The 18,559-nt window shown below is 37.0% G+C and overlaps 1 protein-coding gene across 2 annotated transcripts in view; it reads left to right on the top strand.

Annotated features, from left to right (window-relative positions):
- Nucleotides 1-12,667, top strand: part of GTF2A1 (general transcription factor IIA, 1, 19/37kDa) — a 40,430-nt gene extending 27,763 nt beyond the window's left edge. For both annotated transcript variants that reach the window (XM_011969704.1, XM_011969703.1), the window contains 2 exons: nucleotides 3,072-3,161; nucleotides 8,414-12,667. In XM_011969704.1, the coding sequence (XP_011825094.1) occupies nucleotides 3,072-3,161; nucleotides 8,414-8,521 (198 nt within the window). In that variant the 3' untranslated portion in view covers nucleotides 8,522-12,667. The remainder of the gene's footprint in view (nucleotides 1-3,071; nucleotides 3,162-8,413) is intronic.
- Nucleotides 12,668-18,559: the final 5,892 nt, after the last annotated feature.

Raw genomic sequence — 18,559 nt, 5'->3', positions numbered from 1 at the left:
CACCTCCCGGGTTCACGCCATTCTCCTGCCTCAGCCTCCTGAGTAGCTGGGACTACAGGTGCCTGCCACCATGCCTGGCTAATTTTTTGTATTTTTTTTTTTTTAGTAGAGATGGAGTTTCACCATGTTAGCCAGGGTGGTCTCGATCTCCTGACCTTGTAATCCACCCGCCTCAGCCTCCCAAAGTACTGGGATTACAGGCATGAGCCACTGTGCCCAGCCGCTGGCAACAGTTTCTTAGACATGACACCCAGAGTACAAGCAATCAAAGAAAAAGTGGACTTTGTAGATTAAAAAGGTGTTTTTTATCTTTGTTTTTTGAGACAGAATCTCACTCTGTTGGGGCTGGAGTGCAGTGGCATGATTGTGGCTCGCTGCAGCCTCAGCATCTTGACTTCCGGGACTAGAGTGTTCCTACTGCCTCAGCCTCCTGAGTAGCTGGGAGAAAATATTTGCAAATCATGTATTTGATAAGGATCTACTATCCAGAATATATAAAGAACTCTTAAACAGTGTAACAACAAAAAGATAACGCAGTTAAAAACTGGCAAAGGACTTGAATAGGCGTTTCTCCAAAGAAAATACACAAATAGGCAACAAGCATGTGAAAAGATGCTCAGCATCATTAGTCACTAGAGAAATGCAAATGAAAACCACAGTGAGATAACCACTTCACACCTACTAGAATAGCTATACTCAAAAAAGAAAGAGAAAATAAATGTAGGTGAGGATTTGGAGAAATTGTAACCCTTGTGCATTGTTGGTGGAAATGTAAAATGGTACAGCTGCTGTGGAAAACAGTTTGATAGTCCTCAAAAATTAAGTATAGAATTATCCATATGACCCAGCAGTTCCACTCTTTAACTATATACACAAGAGAACTGAAAATATGTTTTTCAACAAAAACTTGTATATGACTCTTCATAGCAGCCCTATTTATGATACCTAAATGGTATAAACCCACATGTTCATCAGCTGATAAATGCACTGATAACAGTGGGATATTATTTAGCCATAAAAAGGAATGAAGTATTCGTATATGCTGCAACATGGGTGAACCTTGAAAACATGCTATGTGAAAGACATCAGCCGCACAACACCATATATCATATGATTCCATTTATATGAAAAATGCAAATCCATACAGACAGCAGATTATAGATTGCCAGGGGACAGGGAGAATGGGGAGTGACAGCTGAATGGGTAAGAGTGATGAAATGTTCTGGAACTAGGTAGTGGTGAATGTTATATACACTATAAATGTTCATTGCACCTGAATTGTACATGTACAAATGCTAAAATGGTGAATTTTGTTAACAAGAATTTTACCTCAAAATAAATTTTTTTTTGAGACGGAGTCTCACTCTGCCGCCCAGGCTGGAGTACAGTGTCACAAACTTGGCTCATTGCAAGCTCTGCCTCCTGGGTTCCCATCATTCTCCTGCCTCAGCCTCCCGAGTAGCTGGGACTACAGGCACCTGCCACCACGCCCAGCTAATTTTTTTGTATTTTTAGGAGAGACAGCGTTTCATCGTGTTAGCCAGGATGATCTCGATCTCCTGACCTCGTGATCCGCCCGCCTCAGCCTCCCAAAGTGCTGGAATTACAGGCGTGAGCCACCGCACACGGCCTAGAAATTTTTTTTCATTTTACATTGATGATACCTATTTTAAGTTAAAGAATATCTAGACATAATTCTTTTTTGTTGTTGTTGTTCTTGTTGTTGATATAGAGTCTCAGATTGTTGTCCAGGCTGGAGTGCAATGGTGTGATCAAGGCTTATTATAGCTTCAACCACCTGGGCTCAAGTAATCCTCCCACCTCATCCTCCTGAGTAGGTGGGACTATAGGCATATGCCACCATACCTTGCTATTTTTTTTTTTTTTTTTTTTGTAGAGATGGCATCTCACTGTATTTCCCTGGCTGGTCTCAAACCCCTGGCCTGAAGTGATTGTCCCGCCTAGGCTTTCCAAAGTGCTAGAATTAACAGGCATGAGCCCCTGTGCCTGTCCATAATACAGTCTTGATTATTGTCCTCTCTACTTTCGTTTTGTCTTCTCTTTCTGCATTTATTAGAAATCTCAGTTACATCTTTTATCTTCTGTCTCAATTGAAGCAAAATTTAACATGGTTGGTTATTTTATGCTCTAGTTAGTTTTATCTTGGCCCCTAACTCTCTTTAATGCTGAGATTTCCTACTTTCTGCCTTTAAGAAAAAAAAAAGTCTGAGTCTTAATTCCGCTTCATACCTCTACCATAACCATCATCATGCTAAACATGCTGATTTGTATTTAGAGTCCAGGTTCTTTAACGTAAAGACAACAAGGTAGACTGTTAGCCTATTGCATTGCCCTTCTTTTCTCCTCTAATTTCTCCACTGTTACCTGTTTTATATGGTTTGTAGTACAAAGTGCCATTAGCTCCTTTGAACCTTCATATTAGGTCCTCTTCTAGGCATCTTAAACAGTTATTGTGGAGAATTATCTTCTTGAACTGTTTTTAAAGAATAAAGAAAATAAAGATAGGCCGGATGTGGTGGCTCACTCCTGTAATCCCAGCACTTTGGGAGGCCAAGGCAGGTGGATCACAAGGTCAAGAGATCGAGACCATCTTGGCCAACATGGTGAAACCCATCTCTACTAAAAATACAAAAATTAGCTGGGTGTGGTGGCGCGTGCCAGTAGTCCCAGCTACTGGGAGGCTGAGGCAGGAGAATCACTTGTACCCGGGAGGCAGAGGTTGCAGTGAGCCGAGGTTGCGCCACTGCACTCCAGCCTGACTACAGAGCAAGACTCTGTCTCAAAAAAAGAAAAACGAAAATAAACATAAACATCTTTTCAGACTTACAAATTACGTAGCTTAACTAATTTAATTATATTTAATTTCTTACAAGATTTCAGTAATATTGGCAAACTGTTAAACAGCTGATTTGACAGTATTAAATTCATGACGTACATATTATGCATTTGGCGTTTGGTTCTCAAAGAACATCAAGGTCACTATATTTTTTTTCAGTGAATATTAGGCCTTCTTATAGTAATACATAAATAAACTCTCCTTTTATTTGTAGGAGCCCCTCAATAGTGAAGATGATGTGAGTGATGAGGAAGGACAGGAACTCTTTGACACAGAAAATGTTGTTGTATGCCAATATGATAAGGTAAGGATGTCATCTTCAGATTACTGACGTTATTTGTGTTGTAATTTCTTCCCTACGTTATTCTTTCTGCCTTATCGAAACATTTGCGCAGCTGATTCATACCTCTTAAATTCATTATGAATAGTATGAAAACACTGTTAAAGAGTTTTGTGGATTATTTTAATAGAATGAAAGATTAATTTCTTAGCTTTACCTTTGACAAATAAGTTATGAATGAAATGAAAAGAGCTACGATCTTTTTCTATTTAGACAGTCTTTCAACTTGTAAGCAGAGTAAACAGCCACTTTGAGGTTGTCCTTTATGGTAATAGCTCACTCAATGAGATAATTCTGTTTTCTATTTAGCCTCAACTATCTCAAAACTAGGAGGGTTCAGTTGAATCTCTATAACTGTTATTATTAAGGAGAAGACTAAGGCAGTGAACAGTACTAAAAACAGATACATTTTTACTGAAAATCATTTAAAATATTATTTAACTTTGCTGTAGTTTGCTCACATTAAGGAATTTTTAAACCAGATACCGTGAAAACTAGCCATTGATTCCTTATGTTCTTAATTCCTAAACAGGGTGCTGCTTTCTAAGTATTTTTGTTAGATTTATTTGTATTACTTCTGAGATTTTTGTTTTTAAGACATTTAAACTGGAATACTTTTTTTTAACTGCAATCATTAAATTTATAATACAGCAAATATTACGTTGCATTTATAATTTTAGTAGAGATTTTTACCACATGATGAAAATTCTAACAGAAGCTTATTATTTAACATTTATAGAGTGCAGAAATGTACCAGACACTATTCTAGGCCCTGGAGATGTAGTTATGAACATGTAAAATTCGTGCCCTGCATGAAGTTTCCTTTATAGATGAAGAAAATCTTAATTCTGTTGCATTTATGGAAATGAATGTGATAAGTAGCCGTGCCTACTTCAAACAGATCTATAGGGAGAATGCCAGTACTATGGATCTTATTTGCTAATAAAAAGGTGGAGTTAGACTAGTTTTTTACCAGTGAAGTTATAGAATAAAGACAGTAAGGTCTTTGAGAGTTTTATAGCGTTCATTTTTGTGCATAATGACTTCTGAGAGACTACTTTTAAAACCATATACCATGCGCATTATAACAAGTGTAATTTCCTGTTAGATACACATAGAGCAAGACTATGAGGTTAAAACAAGAGATACCATTAAATCTTTATTGTTAGGAAGTCTCAGAGGATCTCCTTGCAACCAAATTATCCAGAACACAATTTCATGATGAGATGTCAGATTTATCAGGCAACAGAGGACCTTTGTTTTAGCCTGACTGAAGAATATACTTCTAAGTGTCTTCCTACTTTAAGACAATGGTTGTATTCTCCTTTGGCACAAACTGTACTTATAGTAGTTTAAATGTTAAAATTGGTTTGTTTTGCTCCCAGAGACATTACTTTAGTGTTTTAAATTAATAAGTGGAAAATAGCTCTAAATAGTGTGCTGAATGATAAATAATTTTAAAATTTGCAGAGGTCTAATTTTGAGAATCAAATGAGTTGCTCTGGAGATTGGAGGGGAGTGGTGACTTGATGTCTTTAGCCAATAGTAAAGAATAGCAGTGTTCTGTGACTGCATAAAATGAGGTTGGATATTGTTTGAGCCAACTTGAATTTCAGGAATGTAGTTTTGAAGCCTAAACTTTAGAGTGTCAACAATGAGTCAATTTTAGAGGAGATCATAGAAGAAATAATAAAGCTTGTATTGCCAATCAAATGAGAATCTTAGTTAAATGCTAATAATACGGCAGAGTTCTTGCTTACATGTGGATGGATAAGGGCTGATACAGCATTTGGCAAAAATAGCATCAGATGTAGGTAAACTTGCTTTAACACATTTTTAATTAGGAAATTTAAGAGGGCTTTCTCCTGGCTTTAAGAACATTCCCTCATGAAGGGCTCAGGGCCAGGAAATGGATTGCTTTTTTAGTTGTGACTTTGTACTTCTATTAATATAAAAATATTTTTCATTTATTACCCAACATGACTTCATTGTTGACTGTGTGGATTATTTGGCCCATGAAACTTTCCTACATTTATTTTTTGCAAATTGTCCTGTCGTGTGACAAAATGCAGTCAATTTCTTTACTTGTCTGTAGAATCTCTATTTCCTGGCTGCTCATCACTTTCTTGTTTTTGGCTAGTTAAGCCCACTGTCTTTCTGGTTGCAGTCACTTGGTTCATGCTGGAAATACATTTATATACACGTTTGTAGGATAAATACTACTTTATAGGAAATCAAAGAAAAAGAGGAGACAGAGGTCTTTTCATGCAACAAATACTTACTGTTTATGATGTCCCTGGGCACTATTCTTGGAGCTTGAGATACACTAGTGATCAAAACAGAACAGTCCCTGCCGTTGGGAAGCTTACTCCAGTCAGGGGAGATAGAAGCTAAAACATAATAAATTAGGATTTATTTATTTATTTATTTAAAGCATAATAAAAGATTAATATATTATGTTAGAAGCTGATAATTGGTATGGAAAAATAAAGATCAGGGAAAGAGGACAGGTTTGGTTTCAGTTTTAAATAGGATAGTCATAATAGGTCTTTGGAGAAAATGACATTTTAGCAAAGACTTGGAAAGAGTTAGCCCTATTGTCTGGTGGCAGAGTCTGTTGTATGTGAGGAACAGCGAGGAGGCCTGTGTGGCTGGACTGGAGTGAGGGAAGGGGAGAGTACAGTAGTAGGTGGAGAGGTAGAGGTAAGGGAAGGTGGATGGTAAGGATTTTGTAAGGACATGGCTGTTACTCTTAAGTGAATTAGAATGTTACTGGAAGGTTTCAGTGAGACAAATGGTATGAACTGATTTAAATTTCGAAAGGATTACTTTGCTTTCTTTGTAGAGAGCAGAATATGAGGAGGAAGCAGAGGTTGCTGAAACAAGGAAGACTATTTAGGGGGATATTATTATAATTCAAATGGGAGATAATGGTGACTCAGCCTATGGTGATGGTATTAAAGTTGGTGAGAACTAGTTGGATCTTGGATTTGTTTTGAAGGAAGAGTGTTAACAGGATTTCTTGACTCTGAGATGTGTGGTAGAAAAGAAAGAGGAATCAAGAATGACTCTCAAGATTTTTTGATGAGGATTCTGAAAGAAGGATGGTGATACCATCAATTCAGATGAGGAAAAGCTGCATGTGGAGCTGGTTGGACATGCCAAGTCTGGTATGTCTGTTAGACATTCAAGTCATCAATCTTAAGATGCTACATTTAGCATTTACGTAGTGTATTTAGACCAGAGGTGTAATTAGCTCTTAGTCCAGCAGTCTCTGCCCTACCTGCTGTTTTACCTTTATTGTGCTTTGTTTTGCTTTAATAAGTAAGAAAAGTTTGAATCCAGAAGAACATGAGAGTGGTTTCCAGATAAGATGAAGGTTGTTTGATTGAGTGATTTTTTTTTTTTTTTTAAAGTCTCAAAAAGCAGAGCTGGGATCAACAAATGGAAGTTGGAGAAGCAGATTTCAGTAAGGGTAAACTCTGAAAGATTTTACAAGAGAGCTGTTGCAAAAAGGAATAACTTAATTTGAAATTCTTTGCTTACTGTTTCTAATCGTATTTAAGCAGATACTGCACAACCATTTGCCAGGAATATGTCATAAAGAATGTTTGCACTGGGAGGTTAGGCCATGGAATTTTAGGAATGAGATCTTGGAAAATGTCTGTACCTGGCCGGGCGCTGGGGCTCACACCCATAATCCTATCACTTTGGGAGGCCGAGGTGGGCGGATCACCTGAGGTCAGGAGTTCAAGACCAGCCTGGCCAACCTGGTGAAACCCATTTCTACAAAAATTAGCCAGGTGTGATGGTGAGTGCCTGTAATCCCAGCTACTCAGGAGGCTGAGGCAGGAGAATCACTTGAACTTGGGAGTGGGAGGTTGCAGTGAGCTGAGATCGCACCGTTACACTCCAAGCCTGGGCGACAGAGTGAGACTCTGTCTCAAAGAAAAAAAAGAAAAAGAAAATATCTGTACCTGTTGAGCATTTCTGCATTATTATGTGAAACAGACTGATTTAGTAAAAAGAGTACTGGACCAAGACTTGAAAATCATGATTGTCACTTAGTATCAGTATACCTTTGGTCAAGCCATTGAACCCTATCCAAGCTGTCATTTCTTCTTCTGAAAATGAAAGCCTGAACTAGTTGATTTTTTTTTTTTTTTTTAGGTACCTTTAGATCATAGAATAGGGAGAACCATGGGGCTTTCTTTGCAGAAGATGTGGAACTTGAACTGAACATTAAATAATTAGTGTGACTTACTGGGAAAAGGAAGAAAGGTCACTTCAGTTCATTAAGTTTTACAACTCCTCTCCCCCACCAAATCCATGGAATTACAAACAACTAAGGACTATAAGTGAAGGCAAAGATGGGAGTGCCCAGAGCCTGCCCTTCAGCTCTTTTTGTTTAACTGTGGATGTACGTAGTTTTTGAAATCTGCTGTAAGTGACTGGATGATTAGCATCCTTTAGATATATATTTAAAATACTGCTATGTATAAGGTTCCACGTTAGGTCTTGAGAGCGCTATAAGGAGTTTTATTTTGGTAGAAGAAGCGAGTCCGTACTTGTGTTACTTAACAAATAATGTAAGAAATGTCAGTGAAAATACCATTGGGAATTTAACAGTGGAAAAGAATAGTTTTAGCTGGTAAGATTTGGGAAAACTTTGTGGAGGATAGTCTTTTGGAGGTAGACCTTGAAAATATGCAAACCTGGTAGAGAGAGAAGACATTTTGTAAAGAAATATTTTTTAACTATTTTAATGAACACAAGTACTAAAAGCTATAAAATAGTACTAATTACAGATAAATTTGTTTTTAAACCCACCTAGTGAGTTTTTTTTTTTTTTTTGGGGTGTGTGTGTGTGTTTATTTTTGTTTTTTGGTGAAAAACTTTATTAAGAAACCAATTTTTAGGCCAGGTGCTGTGGCTCACGCTTGTAATCCCAACACTTTTGGAGGCTGAGGCAGAAGGATCACATGAGGCCAGGAGCTCGAGCCCGGCCAGCACAACATAGGGAGACCCTGCCTCTGCAAAAACAGAATAAACCAGATTGTAAATACAATACTGTAAATACTGTTCTGTTGAGGTGGGGGGGTGTGGGTGGGCGTGCGTGTGTGTGTGTGTGTGTGTGTATGTATGGATTTTTTGTTACTTGTTTTCTCTGTTGTCTGATTGTATCTCTCAATTTTTTAAATTTTGCTTTCGTTTAGATACACAGAAGTAAAAACAAATGGAAATTTCATCTCAAGGATGGCATTATGAATCTTAATGGAAGAGATTATATATTTTCCAAAGCCATTGGAGATGCAGAATGGTGAAGAGTTGCTTTTTTTCTTTTATAAATAAAAGAAACTTAAAAAAAGTTTAAAGCGGACAGTTTGAAACTTGGGGCATACGCCAACCAAAACTTAATTTCTGCATGTCAGAAAAGTGCAGTAGAAGCAAAGCTACTGGAACAAAGATAGACCTTGACAACATAGACACTACTTACTGGCAAGCCATGGAACTGTAGCACCTGGGGTTGTTGGGTGGGAGGGTTGGGGTTTTGTGTAGGAAAACCATAATTGTTGATTTTAAATACAGGTACCTGCCACCGGTAATTAGCATGTAAAGCTTTGTCTATATTCCTTCCTCCAACTTGGGTTCAATCAGAAGATACTTGTTGGAATGAACTGAAGAAACTTCGGTTTTGATAGATTGAACTGAAACTGCTTATTGTATGTGGTTATATTTGGTAAAAGTTGCGTGTGAGCTTTTTACAAAAGGGTAAGAATTGTGTTGAATTTTAATTCACTTGTATAAGAAAACAATTTAAAACTCTCATAGTAGGTCTTAAATATTTTTACTTGCTATTCTCCCTCAGTGATATATACCTCTTCCTTTCCAGCTTTATGAAACATCTATTTACGATTTAAAGTTATCAGTGATCATAGTTTGGAGATAAAATTTGACCCAGGAATGAATATTTATTTTAATTAGGTTTTCATACTTATTAAATGTAATTAAAGACTTGGGTCTTGTCTGAGTTCAGTGGAATTGAAACGACAACTTTAATTTCCTTACAGAAAAACTTAATTTGTTTCTTTTAGTGCCACACCTTAAAAAGAAACCCCAAACTAGCTCCTCAGGAATATAGTTTTATTTTGCAAGCATACCATCTAGCTGAAATTGTATACACATGAATATATGTAGACTTTTCCTGTTGGGCTGAAGTGTGTGCTTATAAATGTGTTTAGTTTTTAAGCTAAACATCCAGTAAACAGTCTGTGCATTGATTAGCATAGGGCAGGTGGTGAGGACCTGGATTTTTATTAAACAATTTAGTAATTATAAAAGTTTCTTGTGTTTACTAGTAAAGAATTTTAAAAATCTATTCTAATTCAACAAGTTTTTAAAATCAACTTTGTAATTTGAGGGGAAAATTTGGGGGGAAGAGGTGGGTGGGCCACTAAGTTACCTCTCTTTCATTTGGTGGCCCTTCCAGGCCATTGAAAATAAAGACGTTGGCTCCAGTTTGCACATCGGGAAGAAAGCATAGAAATTTGACTTGTATATTAAAAATAATAGAAATGTAATATGTATATTAAGAATGCATAGGTCTGTATTCTGTAAGGGGCTCTGAAGAACAATATGGCACTGCTGTGTTCAGTGTGAATTCGCTGCCTGGGAGAACTGCAGGAATGCTTGTCTTCACCATTGTGTTCTTACAACGAATTCAACTTTCCATGGTTTATCTTGACAAAATTTACATGTGTTTAGGTTACTTGTATATTGATATATTTTTTTAATCTTCAGTTTTTGTCTTCCTTTTGCCTTTGTGTTTTCAGAAGTAACACATAAACACTTTTTAAAGTACAGTACAAAGAAGAAAACTGTGAGCTATTATGTAGTATTCCTTTTTTAACACAAATCTTTTAACTTTAAAAAAAGGCAAAAATTTTTTTTTCAACTTCCCACCCAGCTTACCACCTTGATCTCTTTAAATTATGTTCTAAACTTTGGTGTAAATGGTGATGTCTAGCATGCTAGTAGTTAGATTTTATTTAGCTGCCATAACTGGTAATACAGTTTTTATTTTGACTATATTAATTAGTTTTTTGAGGGGAAGTTTGTTTATTCTGCGACTCTCAAAGCACACAGAGGTTTTAGAATATATATTACTATTAGTGAGACTGAGAGAAGAGGAAATGGGAGGGAGTAACATCACAGAAGTCCTGTTGTTCAACTGTTCTTTAATATAGTTGCTAGTAGGTTTGTATTTACTCAATAAAGCTTAAGTCAGTGACCTGAACTACCTATAAAAATTGAGCAGTGCTGCAGTGTTGCTTAAGTGAAACCCTTTGGCTATCTAGTAGTTTTTATGCTACTGAAACTTGGATTACTGTATGATACTCAGCTTGTCTTGGGCCCTCTATGTAGACAAACATTAGTATTCATAGTAGCATTGTTTACTGGCCTGTTTTTATAACTTTATTTTTCAAATATTAACAACCACTGCTTTCAGAGTGGTTATTTTGTTATTTTTGAAGCAGGAAATAACCCTTTGTATTTGCACCTGTGTATTGCATATTAATTATGGTATACTTGGCAAATGCTTTTCTTTTACCTGTGAAAATTCTGAAGGCTGGTCCAAGCTACATTGCATACCAAATTGTGCTCTTACATATTATTTGCATTGTGTCCTTTTTAATCAAATAGCATGTTTTAGTTTTATTATAGTAGCTTTTGCTGTAAGAATGTCACTTGCTTATCTTTTATTGTACTTGAATTCTTAATCATGCTTTTAACATTGTATTTAACAAATCATTTCGTATTAGGTTCCATTGAAATGTCATTCCTTTGAAAAGGCAAGGGATTTCCACTTTGAGAATTTTAAAATGAAAGTAGCATGTTTATCTAAAGGCAGAAAATAGTTCAGACTTGGTATTATGAAAATAAGTAATGGTTTCTGGAGAGGATTTGTTTAGATTTGCACAGATGGTGATGGCACCTTTTACTTAAAAAAACATTAACAGTGCTAAAGAAAATTTACCCAAAATTACAAGATAAAACATGGAAATGTGTGCCTTTCAGTATACAAACTCTTGCTTGGTGGTCATTTGTGTAATCAGACCATTTGAATGCCTGAGAGCATGTTTAATTTCTGTGGAGTGCCACATATGGCTAAAACAACTCTTTAATGTGCAATTAATTTCTAGAGTAAAATGTCTGTTATATGAGGGGGATCTTTATATTGGGCTTTTCTATTTTTTAAATGTTCACATTTCTTTCTGTTAATTAAAATGTCATCATAATGTCACATTTACACTGTTGCCTCTTTTAAAAGCAAAGCCACTCTGTTCTAAGATTACATCAAGACGAGCAGTGTGTAGTAATTAAAATGTATGCTTGATGAGCATAATAGATTCTGGTTTTAGGAAATAACATACAGCTTTTATATGAATATTTTCTTTTGCTGTAGTGAAAATCAAAGATTTTTTTTTTCCTGGCTTTTATGGAGGAATGAAAAGAGTTGTCTCCCTGTAAGAGTAATTTTTGATTCTCATAGCAATAATGTCACCATTCTTACCAGAGGGTGAATACCCCTTGTATAGGAAAACAGACGTAATTTCCTCTTGGGAGTTCTCTTTATGACTTAGCATTTTCTTCCACTTGAGAAAATTCCTGTTTTTCCGATTATTTCATATTGAACTTTTTTTTGAGCTTTTGTGCAATGTAATAGTTTATTGATCCATCTTTGTACGTTTTCATTTCATGTCTTTCTTCCACCTACCTGTCAGAATCAGCTATAGCAGATTTTGAATTCGTTAGTTAAAAAATAGTTGCTTTATTTGTTTCCTCATGAGTTTGTTAAATAGCTTTGCATTTTAGTCCTCTATTATGCTATGGAAATGATTATGAAGTTTATATTCTTCCCTTTTTAAGCCTGCCTTACTCTGTCTTTTGTCATTGTCTATGGTTTAATGAAGAACACACCAAACTAACATTTTTGTTTATTTTGAGGAACAAAACTTTTTCTCTTCTCTTTTAAGGGAAGTTACTACACATTGAGTTAGTAATTACTCTTTCAGTCAAGGTTCCTTAATAAGTCCAGTCTGCATCAGGACTATGATTTGGGGGGCAGGGCTAATCCTTTTTGCTGTTCTGAGCTACTATTGTCAACTGCTGTTGTACATACTGTTATGTGTAATGGCGTAAATATATTTATTATGTTTGTAAAATTCATTGCAGATCAAGGTTGCTCTTCTGTGATATATGGGATATTATGTTTTAAAGACCATCTTGGAATACAATTAGAGAACTTAGTATTTTGATGTACTAAGACCTATTTTAAGTTTAATATTCTACCTTTGCAAAAACTTTAATTAAAGATGTTATTTAAAAAAAGTAATGTTGCTTGCTTTGCTTACTAGTATATGGCATTGTTATAGATAATTGAATAAAATACAATTTAGAAAGGAAAATGCTTTACATTGTTAATGAGAATTCCATTTAACAACAAAAAGATGCTAAATTCTGTACCTTAAAGATAAGTAGGTTGAGATGTCAATTTGAATTAGTAAACTGTGTTGCAAATTATTAATAGTAGCTTTTAAAAAGTTGTATTTTCCAGGCACACAGGAATTTAGGTTGGGCAAATTCACATTAACAAATTATAACTAAAAATTGGTATAATTAACATTGTTTTTAAAAATAAAGATTACTCCTTGTGAAATATTAATAATTAACATATTGTATTAAATGAGTATTTCTACTCCAAAGTATAGATTACCTAGGATAAAAACATTGTTATTTCTCTGTTTAGCCAAACCACGTCCTCTTAGTTCAGAGGTTATAAATAATTGCATATTAGGAGAATTGGGTTACTGAGGTTTGTATTGCATATTGAATATATTTTGTGTTATTTTAGAAGATACTAAATAATTAGCAGGTATTTTAATTTTATAGTTAATTCAGCTGAATCATTAAGAACCTCACCTTTTTGTATTTTTTTATCCTGTTAACAGACTATCTAGAAAACATGCAAATTTTAACTATTAACGTAATCATAATAAAGATATCTTATTTATTGCCAGCAAATCTTGTATTTTGCAGTTTAATTCAAGCTCCTACTTTGATTAAGCTTAAGCTTTTGGCTTTTGTTTCTCCATCTGTAAAATGACAAGATTTTGAGGATGAAATGAGGTGTGATGCATGTAAAGCTCTTACGCTGGTGCCTAGTACACGGTCAGCACTCAGATGTCACAATTATTTGCTTAATTTCATAATTATTTGCATAATTTAAAATTACTTGTGCACCAGGAAAAAAAATTAACGATCAAAAGTAGCAAAAACAAATTGAGAGTCAGTGAAACACAAACAAGCCTGGGAGGGTAAGTTGGTGAAACAATGCATCTGGTTACAGCAGAAAGTGTCAGAGGGAAGAAAATTGAGTGCTGGGTATGGGAGAGGGGTAATGAAACAGTGGGAGGGCTTTTAAGCTCCCTCTCTCCCCCTGCCAAAAAAGTCCTAGATTATATATGTCTAAGTAAGTCGAATTTTCTGAAAGCTAAAACTATGATAGAACTATCATTTTAAAAATTGACTTTTCCAAATATTAATGGAGTCTGTCCAGTTAATTTAGGGAGAAAAACAGAGTTGTCAAACACTGAAGATACGGATACATCACTGATTCTCACAATGTCTCCTCCACTTTGAAAAAGGGCATATTGACTTCTCTGTGTTGACAGAACCTCCATGCTAATGATGCATAGGTTAGGGTGGCTTTGCTGAGTGGGGCAAGTAGGACCAGGAAAACTAAAGTTCACCCAGGTTAGTTGCAGGAGATGAAGAAGTAAAGGTTTTTTGGGGTTTTTTTTGTTTGTTTTTTTTTGAGAGTGAGTCTCACTCTGTCACCCAGGCTGGAGTGCAGTGGCACTGTCTCGGCTCACTGCAAGCTCTGCCTCCCAGGTTCACGCCGTTCTCCTGCCTCAGCCTCCCAAGTAACTGGGACTACAGGCACCCGCCACCATGCCTGCCTAATTTTGTTCTTGTATTTTTAGTAGAGACAGGGTTTCACCGTGTTAGCCAGAATGGTCTCGATCTCTTGACCTCGTGATCCACCCGCCTTAGTCTTCCAAAGTGCTAGGATTACAGGCGTGAGCCACCATGCCCGCCTGAGAGTAAAGCTCTTTAGAGCTGTTTACTTTCAGCAGGGATGCACAAGGGACATTTGTTTTTTGGCTTCTCAGTGTCAGAATACCCTTACTGTCTTGCTTCATACCAAGAAGAATGGAGGGTAATATATACCTCTTTATGGAAGTAGAATAGCAAGTAAGAAGTCACCCATCACTGGATCCAGAAACAGGGACCAAAATCTTGAGAAGTGGTCAGACTGATGCTTACACTCAGGACTTTGAGTCTTAAGAGCATGAAACAAAGTTGAAGGATCAGAGGTCCTGTATATGTTCAGGTCTGGTGGTGTGATAGTGACTGGGGCAAGAGGGCTATTGGCAACCTCCTGAGCAGACTTTTGCTGCAAACTACTGTACCCTTCCAATCCCTTTTCTGCTTAAAATAATCAGAGTCTCTTTCTATTGTTTGCAACCAAGAAAAAGCATTATTCATGCAAAGTATGTCTTAAGAATCACGTTTCCCTTGTGGGAGTCTTGCCTTCACAATTAGCCCTTTCTTCCAATTAGGCATTCAATATCCTATTCAGAAATCTTCAGTGAATTACCAAAATAGCAATACTTGTAATATCAGCATCACAATTGTGGTTGGCTGATTACCTTGGAACATAAAGGAGTTTGTTACATTTAAGCCCGTTATATATTGTCGTTCATGTATTCTGCAAATACTTGGGTACCTACTATGTGTATCGTGATAACTAGACCCATATTCAAACCCAGTACAGTGTTCATGAAGTGACTGATTGGTAGAATTGGCAGAATCCCTTCAAGATTCTTCATCCCTTGCATAGCCTCTCTCTGGGGGGCCAATCTGGGCCTCAGTGGATGAGGCCACTGGAGGTCCATTTGTAGGATTTGAAAGAGCACAGAGACTCCAAAGTCCTTGACATCTTCCTGAACTTGTTCTAGCCCAAGTCTGCTTTGATCTGCTTTCCAAGACTTCCTGTCCTCCTTGGTGTGAAATATATAAGGACCCTGTGCTCTGTCTTGAGCTGGCACTCAGTTTTTAAGTTCTACATTATAAAGAGGGTGTGTGCTATATGTACTTAGTGTTATTTTCATGTTCTTAAAACTTCCTTTTTGACATGTGTTCTGGAGCCTTTCCATAGAATTCGTCTCCCACAACCAAGAGTTCCTGTTCTCAAGGAGGGCATTACAGGTAGAAGAAGGACACTGAAAGATTTTAGACACAGCTTTTGTGGAACAGAGAGAAGTGTTTGGAAATACTGGTTTTGAAGTATGCAGCAAGTATGAAGAAGAGGGGGATGGGGACTTGGAATAAATACTTCTTGAGGTGCCAAATGCATTGTCTGTTTTTTCAAATACACACAGTACCCTTGAGGGTAGTTATTTTTATCTTCATTTTACAGATGAGTTGATGGAGCTTTGTGTGGAGGCCAAGTAATTTGCCTAAGGCCACACAGTGAGACTATAGTTTGAAGCTAGGGCAGATTGGCAGAGTGAGGTCAAGATACTCCATCCCTAGCTTAGGATGGGATGGGTCTTTTCATCACCTCAGTTTCCAGGAACGAATGGTTTCCATCTTAGATACTGTTAATAAGAGGCTGTGGCTTTGCAGCAACCTGGTCTCTTGTTTCTATTCAGAGGAGATATTCTGTCTGTACTCACCACTCTGAAAAGACAGACAAATAAAAACACTGGCTGGGACCATGACAGCAAAGTCCTGAAGAGTCATTCAGTGAAGACTTGGGGATTGGCAAAGTAGTCAGTTCTGTTTTTACCCTCTCCTAATAGTTCAATGAGTTAAAGGAAAAGAATGTTTTCACACACACACACACAAATCAGTATGTTTGTTTGCCTGAAGGAGATCTGTTTAGCCTCACCTCGTATCACTTCTCTTCTGGTGAATCTGATGGTGAAATAAGTTTATTCCTAAGAGAGCTCCCTAATGCAATTAAAGTGAGCATGGCTTCTGCCGGTTTCATGGCGGGATGCATCAAGAATATAGAAACTTGGAGACAAATGTCCTGTGGTGGTTGTTATAGTCTGAATGTTTCTACCCCCCCCACAAATTCATATGCTGCAATTCTAACCCAAGGTGATGGTATTAGAAGAGGGTGTCTTTGGGCAGTGAGGGCATAATGCACTTATGAAGAGACTCAGAGACCTAGCTAGCCCCTTTCACCATGTGAGAGTGCAACAAGGAACAACCTCGCACCAGACACCAAATCTGCTGGCCCCTCGATCTTGGACTTCTCAGTCTCCAGAACGGTGAGACATAAATGCCAATTGTTTAGAAACTACCAGTTTCATGGTATTTTGTTACGGCAACCTGAACTGACTAAGACAGTTACTGAAAAACCCCACTTTAAATATGTGAGCATGGGAGCCCACATTGCTGGACAGCCTCATGGTAAAGCTGTCAGATCCTGGTCTTGGCATATTTTGCAGTAGTGTTGTGCCCAGGGAGGGGGGCAGTCAGTCCTGGGGGACAGGCAATAAGGAAGTGAACTGCTGGCCAAAAATATAAACACAATCATAATTAAATTGATTAAATTTAGTGCTTTTTATTATTACCACGTGCCAGCAATCCTAAACTATGTCAATGATAGAACACCTTTCCATAAGAAATGATTTATTTGTTCTAACTGGTCTGTTACAGTTAGTGTTGAGTGTTTTTCCATTTTTTTTTTACCGTGATGAAATATATGTAAAAGTTACCATTTTCGCCATTTTTAAGTGTACAGTTCAGTGGCATGAAACATATTAATGTTTAGTTTTAATATTTGTTAACTTCATTTTTTTTTACCTTTCACATACATGAAATAAGTCAATCACAAAAAGATAAATACTACATAATCCACTTAAATGAGGTTATCTATAGTGATCCAATTCTTAGAAACAAAAAGTAGAATGGTGGTTACCCCAGGCTGGAGAAAGCAGGAAATGATTAATTGTTCAGTGGATATAGAGATTGAGTTTTGCAAGATGAAAAAGTTCTGGAGATCTGTTGTACAACTGTGTGAATGATCTTAACACTACTAAACTGCACAGTTAAAATTGGGTAAGGTGGTAAATTTTATGTTGTATGTGTTTTTTGTTTTTACTACAGTAGTAAAAGAAGAAAAGCTTATTATTACTATTATTATTTTGAGACATCATCTTGCTCTGTTACCCAAGCTGCAGTGCAGTGGCATGATCATAGCTCACTGCAGCCTCAACCTTCGGGCTCAAGTGATACTCCTTCCTCGGCCTCCACAGGAGCTGGGACTACAGGTACGTACCACCACACCTGACTAATTCTTTATTTTGTAGTAGAGATTAGGTCTTGCTATGTTGTCCAGGCTAGTCTCAAACTCCTGGGGTTAAACAATCTTTCCACCTCGGCCTCCAAAAGTATTGGGATTACAGGTGTGAGCCATTGTGCCTGGCCTACATATTTTTTAGTGAACGTTGTGTTCAGTGTGGAAGTTAATTCAGACAACTCCCAGTTATATAGTCAGACTCCAACATGAGGGCACAGCCATATTAGTTTGTTTCTAAAGTAGATTCTTGTAGGTTTAGAATTGTTTCTACTCACTTATGGCTCAGCTCATGCCTCCAACTTCTGTGGTAGTGTCTATTTTTGTGTTTAAGCAGTAGAATAAAAAGGAAGAGTTGGAGCACAACAGCTGTAAGGAAAGAAACAAAATTTAGTTCTTCAATTACATCCTTCTATGTGACCACTGGGAATTTTTATTTCTGCTTAATTATGAAACAAATGCGTGGACTGTGAAGTGCAATCATTTTGTTTGGTAAATGCAAATTTTGGTCCGTACATGAAATACATTCATTTCATTTTATGATTATTACTGAAAATAATTGTGTCATATAAGAGAGGAAGAAGTATTAAGAAATGAAATGTTCTGGATATCAAATATGCTAAAAACTGGAAATCAGAGAATCAGAATCAGATCCTATTCTTTTTTTCTTTTTTTTTTTGAGACAGAATCTCACTCTGTCACCCAGGCTGCAGTGCAGTGGCGCCATCTAGACTTACTGAAACCTTTGCGTGAAACCTCCACCTCCCAAGTTCAAGTGATTCTCCTGGTTCAGCCTCCTGAGTAGCTGAGATTACAGGCATCCACCACCACTCCAGGCTAATTTTTGTATTTTCAGTAGAGACAAGTTTTCACCAAGTTGGCGAGGCTGGTCTCGAACTCCTGACCTCAAGTGATCCACCGA

The sequence above is a fragment of the Mandrillus leucophaeus genome, unplaced genomic scaffold, assembly GCF_000951045.1.
Source record: "Mandrillus leucophaeus isolate KB7577 unplaced genomic scaffold, Mleu.le_1.0 Scaffold90, whole genome shotgun sequence".
Lineage (NCBI taxonomy): Eukaryota > Metazoa > Chordata > Mammalia > Primates > Cercopithecidae > Mandrillus > Mandrillus leucophaeus.
This window is presented reverse-complemented; position numbering and strand designations above follow the sequence as displayed.